This window comes from Pempheris klunzingeri, chromosome 13 (assembly GCF_042242105.1).
Source record: "Pempheris klunzingeri isolate RE-2024b chromosome 13, fPemKlu1.hap1, whole genome shotgun sequence".
Taxonomy (NCBI): Eukaryota; Metazoa; Chordata; class Actinopteri; order Acropomatiformes; family Pempheridae; genus Pempheris; species Pempheris klunzingeri.
In genome coordinates, this window is record NC_092024.1 from 21,037,232 (window position 1) to 21,059,982 (window position 22,751).

The window sequence follows — 22,751 nt, forward strand, 5'->3', positions numbered from 1 at the left end:
TCAGTAACTTTACCAAAACAACCAGTGTGTCATTTATACCAAGCATGTAAAAGTAGACGGTAACAGGAATTTACACCACGAGGGTAATAAATACTGAATAATTTAAACCAATATAATGCTTCATCTGTGATTTTAAATAAACATGAAAAAACCTGCAAAAGCAAAAGAATTTTATCTGAGTTTTACACGGTAAATCCCTTGAGGTTAATCAGCTTCTCTTGTTCTGTGCAGGTTTTAATCAAACCACAGGGCAAAACACTGAATCCTCCACTCTGTTTACTTGGATGTAACGTCGTTCCCTTGTCAGGTAATAAAGTGACATCCAAGCGAATAGTGAAGGACTTTGTTCTCCTCTGTGGTTTCTCCCGTCACTCAGGACCTGTTTTATGTGCAAAAAGTCTCTTTGATCAAACCACAGTAAAATGCCCACAGCTTTAAATGGACAAAACTATTATTTTTTCAGTGTCTTTTCTAAATAACATACAGTAAATCCTTCTTTCCCTTTAGACAGTTAAGTTATAAAAATGGAGCACACAACAGTGACACCTGATTTGAAATTTACAACACGCAAGTCATGATCCTCGTTATCCTGTGTAGCGTTAACAGCAGCGCCAATAGTGTAACACAGAAATGTGGCTGAATATAAACAACGCTGCAGGTTCCACACCAGGGCCAAAGAGGAGCTTCATTAATAATCTACACAACAACAAAAAAGACTCAGCAGGTCTGGGCAGCAGGCAGCAGTGCAGATTTAAGTGTCTTTAAGTGGCCGTTAAAAGCCAAAATGTAGACGTTTAAGGTGAGGATGAGGTTACGATCGTCTGTCTATAATTTACAGCATGCAAGGCTGTGAACTGAAGAGCAGTTTCATCCAAGTCAATTATTGATTTGAGACCAATGACGGAGCACGAAAAAAATCTGCCAGCCGCCTGAAAGTTGCCACATTGTTGTTGTTACATTGTGAAGATCCAGTTTTTACAGTTTAATTATTTTATATCACAGAGCGAAGTCACAGTGTTGAATGTAATCGATGGATGTAATTGATCGTGGTGTCAGTGTAGACGTAGTGTAAATATGATGCTTTCCTGGTCTGAAGTGGATTTTGCTTAAAGGTTTTCAGAAACTAAAAACTGTAGTTCAGCTTACAAGTAGGAATTATTTTCATTAAATGAGATTTTATTTAATTAATCTCCTGATTATTTTCTCAATGAAACATTTTGTTGATAAAATGTTGGAAAACGGTGAATGTAATTTACCAAACCCACCGGAGGCATCTTCAGATGAGTTCAATAAAAAGATCAGCTCAGTTTACCGTCATGTGGCAAATAAAAGCAGCAATCGGTGAATGATTGGCCTTTTTGCTTTAAGTGACTAAAGCAAAGAATCAATTATCAAAACTGTTAATCGGCTGTAGATAAATCGTTGCTCAAACCGGATCAGACTCTCAGATCAACTTGCTTTTCAAAGAAGAAGCAGGTTTGTATCTCACCACTGGTGGTTTGACTTCTTTGGCCCCGGATTGGAAACCAGGCTGCCAAGCTGATGACGATGATGACGATGATGACGATGATGACGATGATGATGATGGGGGAGGGTTGGTGTTGGTGGTGGTGGTGTTGTGTTGGTGCAGCAGGCAGGTGACGTTCAGGTCCGCAGCAGACTGTGAACTCTCTGCAGCTGAAGCTGAGACAGGACGAGGCGGTGGACCTGCTCCTGGCCGCGGAGACACGGCACCATGACCCGGCCCACCAGCACCGTGTCGCCCTGCTTCTCCTCCTTCGCCTAAAGACAGAGGAGCAGTCGGTCAGGATTAGAGCTGCACAGAGACGACGGTGAGTCCTCTTAACCACGTCTAAAGACCCGAGACCGAGACCCAAGGCTAACAGGAGGAGTAACCAGGCCGGGAGTTTAGAAAAGGTTTGTGCTTTCTGCAGAACTAAACTAAACCTGTGAAACCCAGAAGAAATTAAAATGGTTGAAAGTCATTTGAGGCCTTAAATTAGAGCTACTGGGGGAAAACTAAAAACAACTCTGAAAAAAAATAAAATAGAACTCCCCTGTGGAGAAAATGTGAAACAAGCGATGAGGTGTGTGTGTGTGTGTGTGTGTGTGTGTGTGTGTGTGTGTGTGTGTGTGTGTGTGTGTGTGTGTGTGTGTGTGTGTGTGTGTGTGTGTGTGTGTGTGTGTGTGTGTGTGTGTGTGTGTGTGTGTGTGTGTGTGTGTGTGTGTGTGTGTGTGTGTCGCTCTCACCTTAACAAACGAGGTCGACGGGAACGTCGCAAAATCAGATGAGACTCGAGCTCCCGGCTGCTGGTTGACGACGTGCTCGGCCACTTCATCCTGACAGAGGACGACGTTTGAATTATTACTGAATTTGTGCAGATTGTAGTTTTATTGTAAAGCCTTGGAGCGTGCAGTCGTAAAAATGTGTGTGTGTGTGCGTCTTTGTATAGTTGAGTACAAATGTAGTTTCTAAACCATCTTTGTGAGGATCATTTTCCTGATCCAACCTCAGGAGTTAAGACTTTATTTAGTTAGTCAGGTTATGGTTGCGGTTAGTGTTTTAGTTTATTTATCTGTGATGGTCACAGGGTGTCTACATGTATTCAGACTTTTTAATACCATCATTTAATTAAATTTAAAGGCCAATTTTGCAAAATATAGTCAAGTACAAATCCATTTGCTGTCAGGTTAAAAATAATAATGAGGCAATAACAATATGTGGTTCAGTTAAAGAACATTTGTCCTTAATGATCACTAGAACGGTCTTAAAGCCCGAGACATTTGAATTAAACTGGTTTTGGCCAAATATTAAATGTTCAGGTGGAGCATTCAATACTTTAAAGGCCTTTTTATCAGTAAATGTGAATTTAAGACATTTTAAGGATTCACAGTGTTGCAGGCCTCAGTCATGAGTGTCTTCACTAGTACAGACAGATCTGTGTGTGTGTGTGTGTGTGTGTGTGTGTGTGTGTACCTTCAGTCTGCCCAGGGTGTCACTCAGGGACTGTAGTCTGGCCGTCTGTTCCAGCAGCTGAGCACCAGGCGTCACTGCAGGACAACAAAACACATCTGTCATTCAAACAGGCAGCGAAGGTTGTGTTAAGATGCTTCCCTCGGTTCAGCACGACAAAGCTACTCGTCATAAAAAGTCAAAAACAAACACTTATATTAACCTAGAAAATAACACATAACTCCCTTCAGGTGTAAAACAAAGAATGAAAGTGTGGCCTCAATTTTTATAGAAAACGAGGAAGTAGGGCTGCATTTAACGACTTAAACATTAGAAAAGTGATAGTTGATTATCACAGTAATCATTTCTGATTAGTTTTCTGTCAATTGATTAATCGACTGATCGTTGCAGCTCTAGGAGTGTTTGCAGAGCCTGAAAAAACAGCCAGAGACACCTGTAAATATTATTTCTTCGAGCGCTTAGTAAAACTGAAATGTGGATGAGCGTAGTAACTTCTTCTTCATCTGGGTTTGGTGGCATGAGAGGGAGATCTTCCTCACCTGGAGATTTCCCCGTGATGTCCACCACCTTGACGTTGGCGCTCATTTGCAGCAGAGTCTCCAGGAGCTGGTCGGTCTTGCGGTAGAGGGCGCTGGAGAGCACTTCAGGACGGCCCCCGTCTCTGGAGGGCAGTCTGGTCACATGAAGAGGCGGCAGAGAGGCGAGCTGAGCGCGAACCTTCTCGGCCTGTGAGGGGAAAACATGAGACTGAAGCTTTGTGGACTCAGTTCATCCAGACTTAACAGGAAAATGGACTTCTGAGGGTAAAGATGGTCTCAGCGAACGTGGGGTCCACATTTGCAGCACAAAAATGGAGCTGTCAAACCAAACTCCATTCAATTTTATGCAAATTTAAGACTTAATGACATGAATCTTCAAGACTTCAAGATTCTGTCTTTGAAAGATGAACACTAATTCTTTGCTCTGTGTACAGAAATAATAAGACTTAATTTAGGTGTGACCGTCGTGATTTGACAAATTAAAAGGAGATATTTATGCGACTGTAGAGGTCAGTGTCTTTGTATTGTTCACTCGTCTTAGCTTTGACCGTGTTAAACAACGTTATTCAGTTTATATGACATTTAATAAACCACTACTTCAAGTTATTTGTTTGGCTTGTTTGTTACAAGGGAACAAATGTTGCTCTATAGAAGAGGAGGAAGATTGTATTGTTGAGTTTAATCTTGAAAGGTCAAGTTTATTCTTGAATATAATAATAATAAATCTGTCACAACAATTTAAATGTTAGTTCATAAGTGTGTTAAGTCTCCTGAGAGCCTGAAGTTACATGTAAAAAATAAAAAGGTCTGTTTAACAGGTGAGATGTTGAGTTGACTCGTACCTTCAGTCTGTTGTTCTCGTTCTTCAGGTGTTTGATGCAGAGTCTCTGAGCTTCGATCTGCTGAGTCAGCAGAGGAGAGTCGATCACCTGGACGCCCGAACCCGAACCGACACCGGCCATCATGTTCGCTGTGAGTGAGAGGAGGTGCGCTGCGTTAGGGTCACCTGACCGGCACTTCATTTAGTGTTTGATAAATACAAACTGTCCAGTGACGTCAGCACTAAATGCAGTTTCCTGCCTTCATGCTCTCAGTTTAAATGAAAAACAAGTTTTCACATCCAAACAAACATTTTGTTCACAGCATTTGATCAAACGATATCGTGGTGAGTGTAACTAAGAGCACTTTCTGCTTTGTATGTTATAATTCTGCTCCTCAACATTTCAGACTTTACATCATTAACTTGTGATGATCATATAAAACATGACGCCTCAAACTACCCGACTGTCTGAACGCAGTGGCTCCACCTTCACCTGCTAAAACACTAAAATGGGTAACAATAATCCAAAAAATATCTATGAGGGTAGATGAGGACGGGGGGGCTCTCGGTCAACTGGGTGTTTTTTAATTGTTAATTGAGTTTAGATATCTTTTTACTCTGTTTTATTATTATTATTATTATTTTTTTAGATTACCTCTGTGCCCATTTCATTTATTTTCTTACTCCAGTGCTACATGCACGACTGTAAAGACAGTGAGATATCAAGATATCAAGAAAAAAATAGAAATATAATAATTAATAGGTATAACATAAAACCTTTTCAGTCTTGATGGATTAATGACAGGGTTTCTGCAGGGTTCACCAAGATAATCTAAGACTTTTAACAACTTTTTTAACATGTAAGAACATCTGAGTCCCAGCTTGTTACACATGAGCCGTTCAGGTGGTTTTTCTGTCTGGTGGACCAAAGATGGGACTTTTCAAGACCTGCAGAGACCCTGAATGAAACATGCGTGTAGTATGTACCTGACCATGCATGGTTAACTCGTCTCATTGTCAAGTTTAGCTCTGTTTGAAACAAAACTCAGCATGCAGCGTCATCAAGACATGTGAGCACAAGCAGGCAGATACCTTTTTGTTCCTCTGCAGAGGGTAAAGTACGAGATTAAAAAGAAGAGGAGTGAAGACAAAGAGGAGGTCAGTGGTTATTCGGGTCAAAAGGAGTTAAAATGACGATAAACAACCAGACACGTATCAGAATACTGTCTGTGACCACCACCTGAAAACATCACTGATAGGAGACACCAGCTTGTGCAGCGATGTGCCGTCTTCAGTGCGTTCAGCTTGTCGTCTGTAAATTCATGGTCATGTGGTTTTGCCGCCACTCACCTCCTGCCGCTCCTGCCACGATGGAGGCGATTCCCGACGGGCCGGTTCCTCTCAGCCCGTCGATGGTCATCTTTGACTGGCTGTTGATTCGCTGCTTCAGCTCGGCCTTCTCCGACTCCAGCTGGTCGATGTCGGCCTGCAGGGCGTCCATCGTCTCCTCGAACTCCCTGCAGAGAGGAGCACAACGCCACACAGTCGTTACACGTCTGGTGGAAAGACGTCACCACTCCTCACGTCTGAATCGGTCGCACGTCGTTCGTACTTCTCTTTCTTCTTCAGCAGCGTCTGGGCCTCGTCCAGGCGGGTCTGAATCTTCTCAACGCGCTCGTCTGCGTCTTTGGACGAACTGTCCAGCTTCTTCTCCAGCAGGCTGAGGCGGACGTTCGCCTCGCTCAGCTCCTCTCCCTGACGACACACAGACACAGCGTTCATCCAACAAACCTTTTCATTTGTCACTGTTGGTTAATCCGACAGTTACTCTCTTGATTCGCCGATGAGTCGTTTGAAGGTAATCAGTGATCGACTGGAGCCCTGAGTGGCTTTTCAGGGTTTTGTTTGGTCTTTCATATTAAAATAGCTGCAGTTTGGTTTAACTGGTCGGTTAATTGTCAAACAATCTAATTTTATCATAACTGACTAATGCTGTATCACTATTACTACCTTTATTATTTATTATTATTCTTGGCTTTATTATTAATCTTTTTATGACATTGTTATGACGATGCTCAGTGTCATCAATGTGTTATATTTCTGTTTTTATTTGGAAAAAATTATATAAAATCAAAAATTTGCTGCTGTGACTTAAGAAGTCGTGACTGATACTAAATAGCAGTTTGATCTGATAGTTACCAGAACTAAAACTCCTCTTGTGAGTCGTTCTATTTTAATTTACTTTACACACCCTCAGCTCAGCAGCTCTGTGTTCACTGTGTTTTTACTCTGTGAGTAATCAGGAGCAGCTCGGCGTGTTCACCTACCTTGATCTTGAGAGACTTCTTCAGCTCTTTGATGACCGTCTCTCTGTCCTCCAGCTTCAAGCCCAGACCTTCAGCATCAGTGATTTCAGCACGAAGCGCCGCCGCTCGCACATCCACAGGTGGAGGGTTCTGACAGGTGACGACAGAATAAACGTCAAGACAAAACATCTAATCCTGCCGTCAGCAACAAAACCTGCTCCGGCTGACAGGATCGTCCTTCTCAACACTAGCTCACCTTGTTTTGAGGCTTCTCTGAGTCGTATTCTCCCTCCTGCATGGCGGTGGCCATCTTGTTCATGGTTGCTATGACGATGCCACAGGACTGCCGCAGATACTCGTAGGGGTTGGCGCCCTGGGATCCATAAATCTGAAAATGACAGCGTGCTTGTCAGTAACCAAAGCTGTCAGATAATTTGTGCTGGTCACGAACGTCACACATGAATATTCACATTTTACTTTACAGTTCTCAGGCGCCTTTATTTCTAAACTGATTTAATTTTAGTTGCCACACATAACTACCACTCAAGTCCACAAGTCCTCTGTTATGGACACAATTTAGTATGATAATAATAATTAGATTATGATTTTTTTAGATTGATCTTTGTTGGTCAGAGTTGTCACTGTTTTTTTTAGATTATTTTTTGGCCTTTTTACAGCTTTACAGCAGAAAGGTGGGTCAGAATCGAACCCAGACCGCTGCGGTTAGGACTAAGCCTTAAAGACCAAATGAGCCCTCTCATCTTGTTTTTGAGCCGTTTCCGACACATAGAAACTGAATTATCAATGAGTGAACCTGCTCTCCGGCCTTGAAGGCCACATCCTCCAGCTTGACGGCCGACAGTCCCTCCTGTTCTCCGAGAGGCGACATCATCTGAGCTCCAGCCGCTGCCACCTCCTGCAGCACGGCCACCACCCAGGTCAGGTGTTTCCTACAGTCTGAGAGGGTGTCCGACACCTGAGGGTCAAAGGTCAAAGTCACTGAAGTTATCACAACCAGGTGAAGTTGTATGTTGGTGTATATTCTACTTAAGATTTCATGGTGAGTAATGACAGAGGAAATCATAATTGAAATGATGCAGTAATGTAACGTTTGATGTGGACTGCACAGTTGTGAGGTCTGGTTGCCGCGGTTACCTGTTGTCCGAAGTTGAGAGCAGCTGGGATGCCCGGTGCGTCGGTTCCGGGCATCCTGCGGCGAATCTTCTTGCAGAACTGTCGGATGTCGCTGCAGGACGTCTCCAGGTCCTTCAGCAGCACGGCGAGGTCGGCCTTCTCCTGACCCGCGTGCAGGAACGCCCGCAGACGGCCGACCTCCACCGCCATACAGTCCAAGGCACTCTGGGTAAACTACACGTGCACACACAACAGGTGATGCTCAACTACTCACAAGCTCACTGGACTTTAAAGACAAAGATGTACTTCCAACAATATATGAAAAAGCAATGCTAGTGAACTCCTTCCTGTGTTTTAAAGGATAAAGTGGGATGTGGTCCCGGCCTGTGGGTGACGTCAGTACTCACTCTGATGTGATCAGCCAGCTGCATGGTGCAGTCTTCATTCTGATCTGCCAGGTGGATGCTGTACAGGTGCTGAGAAAGGAGTCGTTTTACAGGTAAGTATGAACTCTCACACACACAGTTGTGATTTGTGTCCATATTTCCCTAATTGTTAAGAATAACAATTAGTAATAATCATCTATAACAGTGTGTGTGAGTGTGTGTGTGTGTGTGTATGGACTACATGAGTGCACCTGATAGTATTTAATGGCCTTGGTGAGCGGCTCCACGTTGACGGTTTCGTCCAGCTGGTCTTTGTGCAGCAGGTCGATGAGGAAATCCAGAGAACGTTCGTGGACACTCATCTCCGGGTACAGAGAGCCGATCTTCTTATAGACATCCACGCTGCACTGAGACAGAGCCCTGACACACACACACACACACACACAAAACATGTTTGAAAAGGTGCGATTGTCCTCCTTAACAAACAGAAGGGAGCATGTTGTATGTTGTTTAATTATAAGGTTTTATAGCTTTACAGCACTCAGGTCTTCAGGTCACAGGACATCTTAACATTAGCTGGACCTCTCGTCCACACTGATCCTTGGAAAAGTCGTACTAAAGCACCAAACAGTGGGCAAATGGAATGAACTCCAAAAACAAATAGGTTTGCATTCTCTCATTTACCTTAAACACATAAAAAGTTATATTTCTGTACTCAGTCATACTGAGTGTCATGATGTTTTTCTTACGTATGATGTGCGTCTGTCAATGTTTAAACTGTATATGTATATATTTATTTATTTTTTATCCCTGTCTGAACGAGCCACCTGTTTAAATGAGGATTCAATGAAAATGAATGGGATAAATGTCGTGATTTAGCTGAGCTGGATTTCTTACCACTTGAGATATGTTCACTATATCCAGTACATACATGCAGTGTGATGTGGTATGACAATCAAAAAAAAGGATTCCCCTACAGCTCCTCAAAAAACCACACAAAAGTGCGAATTAAGTGGAGATAAGCTTGTCGCTCTTCCCTCAGTGCTCAGACTCTCCTGTTGTGGTGAAAACTTACTGCTCGTATTTATGTAGCGTGGCCTGCAGCAGACTCAGCGAGTAGACCAAACCACCAGCGAAGCTCAGCTGCTCCCCGGCGGCTCCCCTCAGTCCTGCCCGCTCCACACAGTTCTCATTCAGGTCAAACTTCTCTTGAGCTTGTTTGCTGATCAGCTCAGCCTGCACACACACACACACACACACACACACAGGTGTTTTAATATTCAAAAGTACTGATTTGCAGCCCTCTTGTGTGGTTGAACAGTGAAGTGTTTACCTTGCAGATGAGCCTGGGGATGAGCAGCAGCACCAGGATGCAGTCGTGGTCTCCGCCGTGACGAAGGAAGGACTCGGGCATGAAGGAGGTCAGAAGAGAAACCTGTCTGTTGGCCTGACTCACCTCCATCTTCCTCAGCTCCATCTCAATGGCCTACACACACACACACACACACACACACACACACACACACACACACACGACATAAAACACAACTTAGAGCTAATCTCAAAAACATAAAAGTAATACACAGGCCTGAAAATAAAAGCTTTTAAAGTTTTAACTTTACAAACTCTAAAGCCAAAGAAAATCAAAGGAGAGTTGAAGAAAGGACATTCAGGTCGATACTGAATCAAATTTAACGTTATCACGCCTCTTAAAACTCCTCATTATTCAGACCCGAGCGCTCTTATTGTCTCTGACCTTGGCGTAGGCCTTCGTCTCTGCAAACTTAATCTTGAAATCAAACATCTCTGCTGGCGGCTGCTGCTGCAGCTCCGCTGAGGCCTCCTGCTGGCTGGTCAGCTCTCTGTTCACCTCCTGCAGCAGCACACAGAGGAAGAATCAGCACCGATCATTAGACAGAAACATGTATGATCATGGCGTGCTACATGCTAAATATGCTACAACCAAACTCTATGAATATTATCACAAAATGTCCAAGTATTAATCAGCACAGAACTTACAAGGATCCATAAAAAACAAAACAAAATAGAAAACCACTTGGGCTGTAGTCTGTACCTGCAGGTGGGCCGTGAGCTCGCGGTACTTCTTGATGGTCTGCTGGTAATCAGCGACAGTCTCCTGCGCAGCTTCAACACGTTTCTCAGCCTCTCGGACTCTCGCGGCGCCCAGATCCAACATCTCCCTCAGCTCCAACTCCGTCTCTCTGGCGTTCTCCTGCAGCTCGTCGTTCATCTCATTTATAGCTTCCTGAATATTGGAGACAGTGACCAATAAACCTGGGCAGTCCTTTGATGAGACAGATGTAGATTTCTGCTGAGGTTTTTCAGTTGACCACCCAACTCTTCCTCTGTTTATTGCTAGAAATGGAAAATATTTTGACTCCTGGATGTATTTTGTTTTTCCCAAACATTTACATCAAACTGTTTTAAAAGCTCTAAAATCATTTTAATTGCATCTTTAATCTGCTTTTATCTAAAGTAAGGTAAGTGTCATTTGTTCAGATCCTGATTAATAGATAAGAGGTCCTATTTTAAATACTAACTCAGCTCAATACTAACCACAGTGATCACAAACACCAGAGGGCAGCACACACATATTAAAGACCTTCGTCGATGTCAATACTGAAATGAATCAGCAAACTGTGGCACTTTAATTTTCTCTGACCTCAGTCCTATAAATACACGCAGAGGAGCTGAGAAGCCTCAGATTCCTTAAATGAATGAACTGAATCATTTTTTTATTAATCTAATCTTGTGATTTTCACTCACCAGGTCTGTGACCGTCTCTCTCAGCTCCCTGACTTTCTCCTCCAGGTCCAGGTTCCTCTCTGTCAGAGTCTCCACCATCTCCTCCGCCCCCAAGGCCGCATCCACCTGAAACAAATCACACCAGCATCAGAAACACCGGCATTGTGACTCATTAACCATCAGCCGTCATCAGCTTTAAAAGCTCACATTACAATAAGTTTCCTAAAAAAAGTAAAAGGGTAAAGGCTGCGTCCATGTAGGGCTTTTTTCTGGTATGAAGTCGGTTTTGTTTCTATGACAACATATCACCACTCTGATAGACTAGACTTTAACTATTCATTCATTTGACATTGTTTTTCCACTGTGAGCACGAGCCAGAGGCAGCCTGCCCTCATGCTTGATGAGCTTAATGTCCCCGCTGTCATCGCTCAGCTGTAGACTGAGGAGGATGAGGGTGTGTGACACGATTCGTTGGGGGCAACAATACCGTAAATATCATCAGCTCACCCAAAGAGCTACAGTTAGATGGAGCGGGGAAACATGTCACAAAGCTCCAGACATGGCCATAAGAAGCTTCTCCTCCATTTTCTTGGTCACCAGAGTGACACCACCACAGCGTCTCCACCTCTATCATAGACCCACTCCAGCTCTGACAGCCATCTTCAGCATCACATACTGCATCACTTCCTCTCACTGCCTTTTCTCTCTCCTGCCATCGGGGAGAAAGTACAGGAGCATTCGCTCCAGGACCACAACATGGCTGAATAACTTCTTAGCTTCTTCCCCCCACAATATTAATTATTATGAATTATTAATTAAATGATGGTATTTTATTCCACACTGTCTTTTAACTATGTTTCCCACCCATATTTATTCTACTCTTGCTCTGACTGTACTTTATATAAGTTGCACTAAACATTTTAAATGTTTTACTCGCTGTGAAATGCTATTTAGTTTTTGCGTTGTGCATAAAAATGACAAAAAGTAATTGACTGATTGATGATTGATGAGTCCTGCCCCATCTAATATGTGACTGTTTGCCTGTAAGGGCTCAACAGCAGCGACACAAGTGTCTCAGTGTGGCCGAACAAAACAGTCGTAGCTCTCTGGAAAAACGCGCTGTGTATGCAGCTCACATGTTCCCTCCTTGTTGGGAACAACTGAAAAAAGACGCTGGCACTAAAGCGCTGTATGGGCCGGGCCCTGAGCCACCAGTGAGTAAGGAGGCGGACTGTGGTGGCCTGCCGACTGATTTATGTCCCTGCATAGCTGCAGCAGCTCAGCCAGTCAGATGTTCTGTTTTAAGGAGCCTGTGTGATAACAGACTGAAGCACTGACCTGCTCTTTGAGCTCATCGATGGTCTTCTCTGCCGCCGTCCTCTCATCCTGCAGTTTTTCCTTCTGGCTCCTCAGAGTGTCCAGCTCCACGTTCTTCTTCTCCATCAGCTTCTGCAGCTTCACATGTTCCTGTTTCTCCGAGGCCGACAGGTCACGCATCCTGACGCACACAGGATAAACATCATTACGATCTGGATCAAGAGCTTCTCTCTTAACCTTTATTATTGGCAATTTTAATGAATTTAATTTCTGGTTTTCCTGCAGGGTGAAGGGTCCATTTAATGAAACGTCAGCACACCTACCTGACCAGAGCTTCCTTCAGTCTGCCATTCTGCTCCTCCAGCTGTTTCACATGGTAACTGGAGGCGGCACCGTCCGAGCCTGTGAGAAACCCAGAAACACTACTGAGGACGACACGTATGTCCTGTTTTCTGCAGGGATTAAAACACTTTTAAATTATTTCATTTTTCCTCCTGAAAGGCACAGAAGCCTTTCACTATTTGTTAAATGAGACCATTTAGCTATTTTTTAACAGCTCACAGGTTTATGTTTTTATATTGTGTAACAAATTTTCTGTTGTTAAGCCTTGAAGACTGAAACAATTGTGTACTAAACTATGTTGCCTTAATGAAAATGTATTTCAGTTACTACCTACAGCAAGAGGTGACTGACACGTCATCATGTAATAAATATTTTTTGATAATTCAGGGTTAAGAATATGTTACCAAGTCGCTATAATAGAACTGAGGTGTTGCATTGCTCAATTTTAAACCTTTAAATTAAAATAAAAGCAAAACGGGCACAAAAAAAGTTCATAGTAAAACTTGTTTCCGTCTCTGTGTGTTTGCAGCACCTTTCTCCTCAATCTCGTGCTTGAGGATCTCCAGGTCCATGGTGAGCTCGTCCACTTTCTCCTTGAGGGAGTCGACCTCCAGCTGCAGAGACTCGGCTCTCTCCTCGGCCATCTCCTTATCCAGTGTGGCCATCTCGATCGCATCCGCTGTGTCCGACATCTCCTCCATGTAGTGCTCCTTCGCCTCCAGGGCTTCTTTTGCCTCCTACACAGAGAAAAATTCAGTCATGTACATTGTCTGTATAGTCTTAATACAGTCTTTAAAACTGGGGTCTTTTGATTGATTAGATTACTTCTAGATTTACTTTATTTTAAATTAGATAATGCAGTAGGACCAGGACCACTGATCTGAGCTTTCAGAACCTCTCCAGCATCTACCCATCCATCTACAGCTGTTCTCTTTACCCTCTTGGCCTCTTTGAGTTGTTTCTGCAGCTCGGCCTGCTGCTCCTGCATCTTGGTCTTCCACTCCTGAAGCTGCTCCAGCTGGATCTTGTGCTTCTCCAGCTCCTTCAGCTTGGCCTTGTCCTCCGTCCGCTTCATCTTCAGCGTTTCCAGCTTCTCCTCCAGGTCCTTCACCTGAGCACGAAGGGCCTCCTCCTCCTGGATTAAGGAGGAGACGGAGGATGCAGGGTGGATGAGAGGATAGAAAGGAAGAAAAATGGAGGATCAGTGACATCAGGAAAGATGGAGGAGAAATCAAGATTTAGTTAGTTTCAACACACGTTACCGCTGCGGGAAGTAAAAGTACTGTTTGGCACAAACGGAGGCTTCAACGCTGCTCGATTACTACAGTTTTTCAGTCTTTAATATTTCTGCAGTGGTTTCACTTTCATGATCCCTCTGTTTTTTCCCCTCAGGGATTGATGAACGCAATGGATCAGCTTTAAAGCTTTCAGCACTTTCATCTTTCTGTGTGTTAGGAAGCTTTAATTTCACTAGCCATGCAGTGACTCCACCTGTGGAGAGGAGAAATCCAGCATCAACACACACAGCAGCCTCGCCAAGACGCACACACACACACACACACACACACACAATGTGTGCTTAAACAGTAATAAATATCTGCCCACACACGTAAGCTCACACCACTGAACACCAGGATAATTCATTCTGTAAATAAATGTGCATTTCTTCCGTGAACAGAGGCAGAGCCACCTCGCACACCAATTAGAAGTCACACTTTTGAGAGCTTGTTAAAATATTAGTGAGAGAAAAAATAACACTTCAACACCAGGTGCAAAATCCTCACATCACATCACACCACATCACTGCACCTGTGTTTCCATAGCGACGTCCTCCTGAGGGGATAAAATACAAATCAGGCTGATTATCTCCACCTTAAAGTTTAACACCAGATGGCAGCTGACTTTTACAAAATGCTAAAGTGATGGCCGCTGACATTTAACTACAAATGTACACGTTGCTTCTCTCCATCGCCGGCAAGAGACTCAAACTGTTCCCTGCTTGTGTTTAACGAAGAGTTCAAAGAAAATTAAGCAAATGTGTCGTGCATGTCGGCCAACATCTGGACCTGGAAAGGATCTTAATCGTGCTTAATTGACGGTGTGCTCCAGAGCTGAACACTTCAGCGATTACTGAACTGCGTGGCTCATTTCAGAAAAGCAGCGGCGGCTAAAAGTCCTCAGCTGAAACGTAAACACTTCCTCTTTATCTCCAGTTAAGGCCGCCTTTAAATCTGCTGCACAAAACACTTAAACTGGTGAAGTCAGATGCAAAACTGTATGTATTTCTATCCATATTGTGTGATTGAGGTTGTGGAGTTCAGTCCTTTTAGCATTCATCAGTGCCACAAATACACTTTCACACCTACGCAGACGTCACCGCACCGTACATCCCTGAATTTCCAGATGATGTTGGTTCTCCTGACACGTTGGTTGAATGCATTCATCATACAACCATTTATGGACGACTCAAAACCTTTTACAGCTCAAAGGAAGAGACTCTATTGAAAGAAATGTTAACATACATGATCACATCCAGACTGCTTTCAGCTAAGGTGCTTTTTGCTGTTTTTTAAACTGTTTGATTAAGAAAAAATCCCTCATTTGACTTTGTATTATTTTGACTCAATTACTGAGAGGTCAGACTTAGAGGTCAGTCTTACCTTACAGGTGTGGTCTGTTGTACTGCAGACTAATTCTATAGCTTGTTTAATATGAAAACTCTGCTTTCAGTATACTATTTTGCCACTTTTACAGACTCAAAACTTGCCTACAGTCAGAATTAAGTGTGGATTTCAGACACAGCAACTGTGTTATTGATAAGCAATGTGCCCTCACCAACAAAGCCCTGCTTTTTTTTTTTTAAGTCTCCCAGCTGAACAAACACATATTCACCACCATAACTTATGTATTTCTATTTTTTCATTATCTTAAATTAGATAATGCAGGATGACCACTGCACTGCATAGAAAAAGAATAATACACTGCTTAGATTTAAGTGTGTGGAAACCTTTTTTAACTATGATTTTAAGTTAGAAACAAATATCTAAATAATAATCTGTTTTGTAGTTGACTAATCTGTGCAGGATTTACACTGTCTCATACCCAGTGCATGCTGGGATACACTACAGCTAGCTTTTTGAAGATCAATGGATGGCTGGATTATGGAGCTATAATATGAAGTATGATCAAATATATGCTGTTTTTCACGTTTATTAGAGTGGAATTTCTGGTATTTTCAGCTAATTTTTTTTTATGTTGCCTTATCAATCAATCAATCAATCAATTTTTATTTATATAGCGGATATTCATAACAGTGTTATTCAAGATGTTTCCATAAAGAACAGGTCTAGACCAAACTCTTTAATTAAGAGAGAGACATTTTAAGATACCACTTAAGGCCTCTGGCTCATTTCAGATTTTTTTTCATATGACTCTTAAATGACACCAATACAATCTGACAGCTTTGTTAAAATAACCTGTATATTTATAGGAGCTATAGAAAGAAGATGTCACATCTGATTTAACTCCCACACTTCTGCTACTACGGCTTATGCACCGAGTCCTAAGACGTCTTTGATCTTGTTGGCACGCTGTGTGCCGTTACAAAACCTCAGTGCACAACGTGTCAACAAGATCAGAGACGTCTACCATCCGTCCGTCCGTCCGTCTTACTCCTGATTACAGACATGTCTATAGGTTTTTAAAGAGCAAAATGTATCCACATCACTAGTATTAGTCATCTATTTCCAACATAAACCAGTAAAATCTCTCATTTGTAGCCGTTTCCCCATTCATGTTGGTTGTAAAACATCCACTTCAATGTGAACCACAGCGAGATGTTGTAAGCAGACACTGACCTTGCTGGGGACGGGGGGTGGAGGGTTTCCAGGGGAGTGGAGGGTGGGGATGACCGGCGCTGCCAGAGGGGTCTGGGCCGGTGTGCTGGGCTCGCTGCTGCTCATCTCCCCAGCAGAGGCCGAGGCCGAGCCGGATGCAGCCCCCTTCCCACCTGCGGTTCGGCTGGGCTGCTGTAGGAACCGAGGCGGGAAAAAATGATGAACATGACTCGATATTTAAAAGAAAACTGATCCCTGAGAAATCTGGATAAAAAAACAATGAAAGGTCCCACTGGGTGTAAATGGCGGTCTGATGATGTAATAGTGACCATAATGGAGGTCCAACATACGGTTACATGCAACAAATATATAATAAAACATATAATATATAAAAATATATAGTTATTATTACTCCAAATTGAACCATGCCCATCCACGTCATGGTATTATTTTTACATATGTGTATTTTTGTATTTGCAAACCACTTTTTCACCGGACCTCCATGATGGCCATAGATCTGATTTTGTATTTGACATGAATACAAATATACGACAGAAAAAATCCTCAAAATTAAATAATACATAAAACCAAAATAAGAGAGCAAACAAAGCAATTGATTAATGTGCAAACCCATCTGGGACGAATTAAAACAACAACAAAAACAGGACAAAACTGAACAAAAGCAACAGCGACTACACCTGCAAGCCAAATGTTGAACACATCAATATTTGATGGCGACAGAAAACAGTATTTGTGCTGTAAATATAAATGAGAGGAGAAAAACACAGCAATGAGGGAGTCTGTAATGTACTGAGTATAAAAATATTGGTATAAATACTGATGAAAAATGGATTTGGCATCATGTGTGGTGATGTATTGTCACGACTGTCTCACAACACTCACACAAACACACTGCTGCATGAAGTGAAACAACAATCACACGTGATTAATGTAGTCTCATAGAAATGGGACGCCCTGAAGACTTTAAAGACTGGGCTCACCTTGGGCCTTCTGGCCGTGGTCTGAGGAGAGGAGAGGAGGTGGAAAAGGTCAAAGGTCAGGAGAGGAAGAGGAAGGAAGGGAAGGAAACAAACAGCCAGGGTTAGTGATTCAAGGCAAAGTTCATATTAAACTGGAAATCACAGACAAAAAGACAAAATGGATGCATGAAAGTGAGATGAATCCTGCTGCTTTACTACCAAAAAAAAAAACTTTTACTTCCGGAAAAGCGCTGAAATGGAGGCATTATCGTGTAGCATCCCTGCAGAGCTGCTTCTGCTTCCTGATCTGTCCTCCCCTAGCTGGTCTCCAGGGCCTCGTCTCCTCTCTAAACCTCAGTAACAACGTGGACACTGTGGCTGGTACTGCCGCTGTGACCTAAATGACTGCATTGTGTGTCAGGGGACGAGGGAAAGGAAACCCAGTTCTGTTGTTCATGCTCTAGACAGCGCTGGGATAATAGCTTGTTATCCGGCTACATGGCGTGTTTCGGACACGGTACCCAGCAGACTGGAGGAGTGGATTTGCAGCGAAGTGTGCTGAGAAATATCCACCCTTTGTTCTCATCTAATTAATTTAGAGTCTGTCCAGGTTACATTATTTTGATGAAACTGTCTGAAGAAGAAGGAGAGATTTAATGTTAAGGACAACAAAGAGCATCCTAAAGAAAGTGGAGACAATCCAACACTTACACTCTAACCCTATTTTTAGTCAATCAATATTAGTTTACTCATGTTTGAAGATGATGCAGTTTATCTGCAGGCTTATGAAATCTTTCATCAATCCCACAGTATTAATATTTAATGTCTCCATGTTAGTTTTTGCACAAAAATGAAATCCAGCACTTATTACTTCTGTTATTAAGATTTATAAAACTGTGACCAAAATGTCTATGCTCATGCTCCAAAAAAGCAGCTGACAGAACAATAAACTGTATAGTAACAGCTGGAACTAACAATTATGTTGATTATCAATTCATCTGATGATTATTTTCTCAATTAATCATTTGGTCCGAGGAATAACTAAATCAGGAGTTCAGGTAAATTCTTCAAATCTCTTGTTTTTTTCTGATCAACGGTCTAAAATTCAAAGTCAAATCTATTGAAAATCTTCAAATTTAACAATCTGAAACCTAGATTTTGGGCATTTTTTGCTGAAATTTGTTTCCTTCGATCGACTAATCGATTAACCAAAATAATAGTTGAATTTGTACTGTAGATGTTCAATCTAGTTTGATGACTACTAATTATTGGTGCTTTATTTTAACGAGTCCTTTTAATTATCTCCTTGAAAGTTTCCTGGAGAACACAGATGTAATTTGGTCCTAATTATAGGACAAGAAATATTTATACATGATACATTTATTATTGGAAACCTTCTTCTTCATACATGTTGAACTACAAACTGCATGTTCAGTACCAGTTCAGCACTACAACAAATTACATTGTTCTTTCCTAGAAAGTTACTAGAAAGTTATCAAGAAGTTGCAAAGAATTTATGGACCCTTAAAATAAAGCATGATTAAAATATCAAAAATTAAATAATAAATGGACATTTAGCTGAGATTCAGTGATTTGTTCTACTTTGATATTGAAGTGAGTCTTTAATGATGTTTTCCACATCAGCCGTCACTATTTGGTGATCAAACTAGAGTCAAGTCTGTTCTCTTAGTGATGAACACACAGTTTAACGCACGTCTGCACAGACATTTTTTACAACAGTCACTCTGAAGTCTTCTCGCTGTCTTTTCTCTTCGACCTTTCGCTTTAAGTCCTCTGTCTTCTGCACACTGACTCTCTCTGCTTCAGCTTGGGCTCGGCCGGCCCTTCGGCTAGTTAGCGTTCTTTATTGGATTAGAGGCGGACCATTCAGCAGAAATTAGCCCGAGCTAACAGCTGTACCAAATAAGAGCTGACAGCCCTCTTAAGCCATAGTGTCGCGCTGTAGATACTAGAACAGGCTGTTCTGAAATCACATCAGCCTGTTTGCTACATCTGCAACCCACAAATCATTTGCCTCTCGTCTGATGGTCTACAATCACTGGCCTGAAGCGCTGTGGAAGGCATGGCTTCAGCGTGATGAGGTCAAATAAAATGCTAAAAAGCTACACATGTATAGGCATGAAATAATTCTGCAAAAAAGGCACTTTAAGTTAGCAAAAATCAATACAGAGGGAAAAATAAACGGATAAAAAGATCAAAAAAGAGCACAACCAAGCTGCAGGTACACTTCAACTTCCACTGAGAATATCAAATATCACTTGAGAGGGAAAAAAAGGGCAATTCCTGCTAAAATGAAATGAGGAATAACTTAAACTTCCAAGCATGACGTTACCAGCGGCTCTGCCAACAAAATAAACTGATGACAACAACAACAGCAACAACCCAAAAGAAAAGGACAGTCATATTAGTTCTGTACCTTCCGGGGTGCAGGAGTCTGTCTCATCATATTTGCAAGAGAAGAAGACACACACACACACACACACAAATAAAACACAGTCACTGAGAAATACACACACACACGCACACACAGGGAGGTGATAAAACAGGAAAAGATGCTGGATCCACAGAGACCGGGTTCAGGACGGACAGACAGACAGACAGCTGAAGCCGAACAGACAGGCACTCAGGCCGGGAAGCTGCAGTGGTGCAAATGGCTGCAGCGATTTTTTCCCAGGCTCCCCCTCCCTGCCTCCCTCCGTCCTTTCCTCCTGCTATCGTCCTCCTTTATGTCCTCCTTCTCAGCGTCTCTCATAATCCATTAGCCGGAGCCCTCAGTCGGTGCCTCCTTTTCCTTTCTGCTCCGATTACGACTCTGACATCTTGCTGCCGCGAGCCTCCGACCTGCTACTGCTCACAGGAGACGCCTCGCCTCCCCTAACCTTCCTCTCCTCCCTCTCCTCCCTCCTTCTCGCTCTGCTTATTGTGATTTTTAAGCCCAGCCAATGCCCTGCTCCTGCATTACATCACTGTGCACCCTCCCTCTCTCCCTCCCTCCCTCCCTCTCTCCCTTCCAATGCTGGCTGCCGCTCACCCACTCATCACCACCTCTCCCACAGACAGACGGGGGAGGGATGGGTGAGACCGTGTGTGAGACGGTGTCGGGGGGGACAGACAGAGGAGAGGGATGTGAGACAGAGGAGGGCGGGGGTGAGAGGGGTGAATGAGCGACAACACTGATGCAAGCCTCTTTTGTCTCCTAGCAACAGTCGCCTTGCCCTCCAATGGGCCCATTAACACGAGACAAAAGCGACGAGGAATCCTGAACCTGATCTGTTTTACAAATTACAGAGATGTAAGATGTCTTTTTAATCTTTTTTCATTTTATTTTAAATACATCCGACACCTCTTCCTGGAATAATGTACAGAGGGACTCATGTGGTAAATTCAAGTCAATTTTGAAAGAAGTTTTGCTCCAAATTTTTTTTTATTTTGATGATTGATTTTGATACCTGTTGTCTTTTGTAGCATTTTGTGGCCTAATTTTATACAAGCCTCCTAAAACAGATATATCTCATATGCATATATCTCTTTTACCTGATTAAATTACACTTATTTAAACTCCTTGTATTAAGTCATTTATTTTCATATTTTATTCAATGCAATGGAAGTGTAGTCATTCATATAGTCAACAGGGTTGAGCAATATGGATATATGGATATATGGATGTACTGTTATTTTGCAATGTATGTATCATGATAAAGACTGGGAGTGTCTAGTTAAATGCCTGACAAATCTAGTTGCTTCATCACACCGACCATTTAAAAGACACAATTTAATATACAAAAGAAAGGTTTGCTTTCCTGACTCAAGTATTGGACAAGTGCATAAACTGTATATAAGTGGACGTGATGACCGTGATGCCACCCATTGTTATGTCGACCGCCGTTTTGAAGCGTCGAGTTTGGCTTTATGGGCGTCACCATGTTGGTTTTTTTTGGAGCCAGAAGTGACGTTCATTCCACAAAGGCCGCCTCTGATTGGTTAGTCAGCTTTATTATCCATTTCCTCTAAATGGGATCATAATGTACTAAATGAACATCCTGCTGTGTAGAAGAAGACTGTAAACTAGTGACTGAGACCACAAACTCATTAGGAAAATGTATATTGAGCTAATAAATCAAGCAAGAAATTGGCTCATTTTCTCATAGACTTCCACTAATTTGGATTTCTATCTGCAACCAGCAGAGTCGCCCCCTGCTGGTCATTGGAAAGAATGCAGGTTTAATGCTCCTCCACATTGGCTTCACTTTTCAGAAGCTACATCCACTTCTAATATACAGTCGATGGTCAGTCTCCTCCTAAAAACTGGCTCAATAGCAACTTTTGTTTGCCTAGATAATGTAGCACTGCCCACAGTGGCCTAATAAAAGATAAGGAGATATTTAAGGGACTTTCACTTTATTATTCATATATTTTACTGTTTGAAATACGGAAAAAATGTGTAATGTGGGCAGTAATTCAGAGGTCTGTTTCATATTAATATTGGTTTTAAACTGGTTACTGTAATAAGAGAAGGACACAGCGATGACGAGTGGCTCTAAAACGAGTTAAAGACATCCAGAATGATCACAGCAGGAATTAAGACTCAAACAGTCTGGAGCTTTGTTGATAATACTGATTGTAGTAAAAAGGAGGTTTTAGTGTAAAAAGTGACTGAACAGGGTAATTCACTCCTAAACGGGTGAGAGCCATCGTAACCATCTTCCTCAGCTCCACTAATCTGCTCCTCTCAGCAGGAAGAGAGCTCGATGGAGGAGGATTAATTCAGTGGCGATACTCTGATTAGCTGAAACAACGTTCACATTGTGGGCGTGAGAGTTTGCAGAGGAAATCTGAGACTGAAACTTAATGATGATATAGTAAATACAGGCTGCGTAGTGTCTCTTTGTTAGATTATATGATTGATGACGAGAGGATTAGGGAGAGGAGAGATTATTACCATAGGAGAGAGAAGCAGAGATTCAGAGTCTGGGCTGCTGATCCAGAAAGAAAAACAGTTTATGTGTATCCATTACAGAGCAGCTGAGGGAAATCTGTCCTGCTGAAATATTAAACATCTTCCTCTGTAATCCTCTCGCTTTCTCTCCACCACACTGACTAAGTGCCGCTCTGAGAGGACATCCACCGCTGAAGTGATGGGAGACCGACAGACCGACAGACCGACAGACAGACAGACAGACAGACAGACAGACAGACAGACAGACAGACAGACAGACAGGATGATGGGATGGGCGGAGCGGTGTCAAGTTCCTGCTTTCCCAGCACACACAGGGAAGATCTGCAGCCTCCAGCGGGACAAAAAGGGGATAAAGTTACTGCCCAGGAAGCCT

General features: G+C 42.6%; 1 protein-coding gene across 1 annotated transcript in view; it reads right to left on the reverse strand.

The window, feature by feature from the left end:
• Positions 1 to 1,105: 1,105 nt before the first annotated feature.
• The window catches only part of dctn1b (dynactin 1b), a 31,577-nt gene continuing 9,931 nt past the window's right edge, over positions 1,106 to 22,751 (reverse strand). Inside the window, exons 5-29 of the mRNA XM_070841802.1 lie at positions 19,838 to 19,855; positions 17,422 to 17,442; positions 16,442 to 16,612; positions 13,522 to 13,719; positions 13,117 to 13,321; positions 12,566 to 12,644; positions 12,264 to 12,423; positions 10,947 to 11,051; positions 10,234 to 10,425; positions 9,916 to 10,032; positions 9,493 to 9,645; positions 9,235 to 9,395; positions 8,411 to 8,579; positions 8,181 to 8,249; positions 7,795 to 8,007; positions 7,454 to 7,615; positions 6,896 to 7,027; positions 6,661 to 6,789; positions 5,946 to 6,088; positions 5,684 to 5,850; positions 4,356 to 4,483; positions 3,514 to 3,700; positions 2,978 to 3,051; positions 2,251 to 2,340; positions 1,106 to 1,782 (exon numbers count right to left, since the gene is read on the reverse strand). Of these exons, the coding sequence (XP_070697903.1) occupies positions 1,645 to 1,782; positions 2,251 to 2,340; positions 2,978 to 3,051; positions 3,514 to 3,700; positions 4,356 to 4,483; positions 5,684 to 5,850; positions 5,946 to 6,088; positions 6,661 to 6,789; positions 6,896 to 7,027; positions 7,454 to 7,615; positions 7,795 to 8,007; positions 8,181 to 8,249; positions 8,411 to 8,579; positions 9,235 to 9,395; positions 9,493 to 9,645; positions 9,916 to 10,032; positions 10,234 to 10,425; positions 10,947 to 11,051; positions 12,264 to 12,423; positions 12,566 to 12,644; positions 13,117 to 13,321; positions 13,522 to 13,719; positions 16,442 to 16,612; positions 17,422 to 17,442; positions 19,838 to 19,855 (3,381 nt within the window). The 3' untranslated portion in view covers positions 1,106 to 1,644. The remainder of the gene's footprint in view (positions 1,783 to 2,250; positions 2,341 to 2,977; positions 3,052 to 3,513; positions 3,701 to 4,355; positions 4,484 to 5,683; positions 5,851 to 5,945; positions 6,089 to 6,660; positions 6,790 to 6,895; positions 7,028 to 7,453; positions 7,616 to 7,794; positions 8,008 to 8,180; positions 8,250 to 8,410; positions 8,580 to 9,234; positions 9,396 to 9,492; positions 9,646 to 9,915; positions 10,033 to 10,233; positions 10,426 to 10,946; positions 11,052 to 12,263; positions 12,424 to 12,565; positions 12,645 to 13,116; positions 13,322 to 13,521; positions 13,720 to 16,441; positions 16,613 to 17,421; positions 17,443 to 19,837; positions 19,856 to 22,751) is intronic.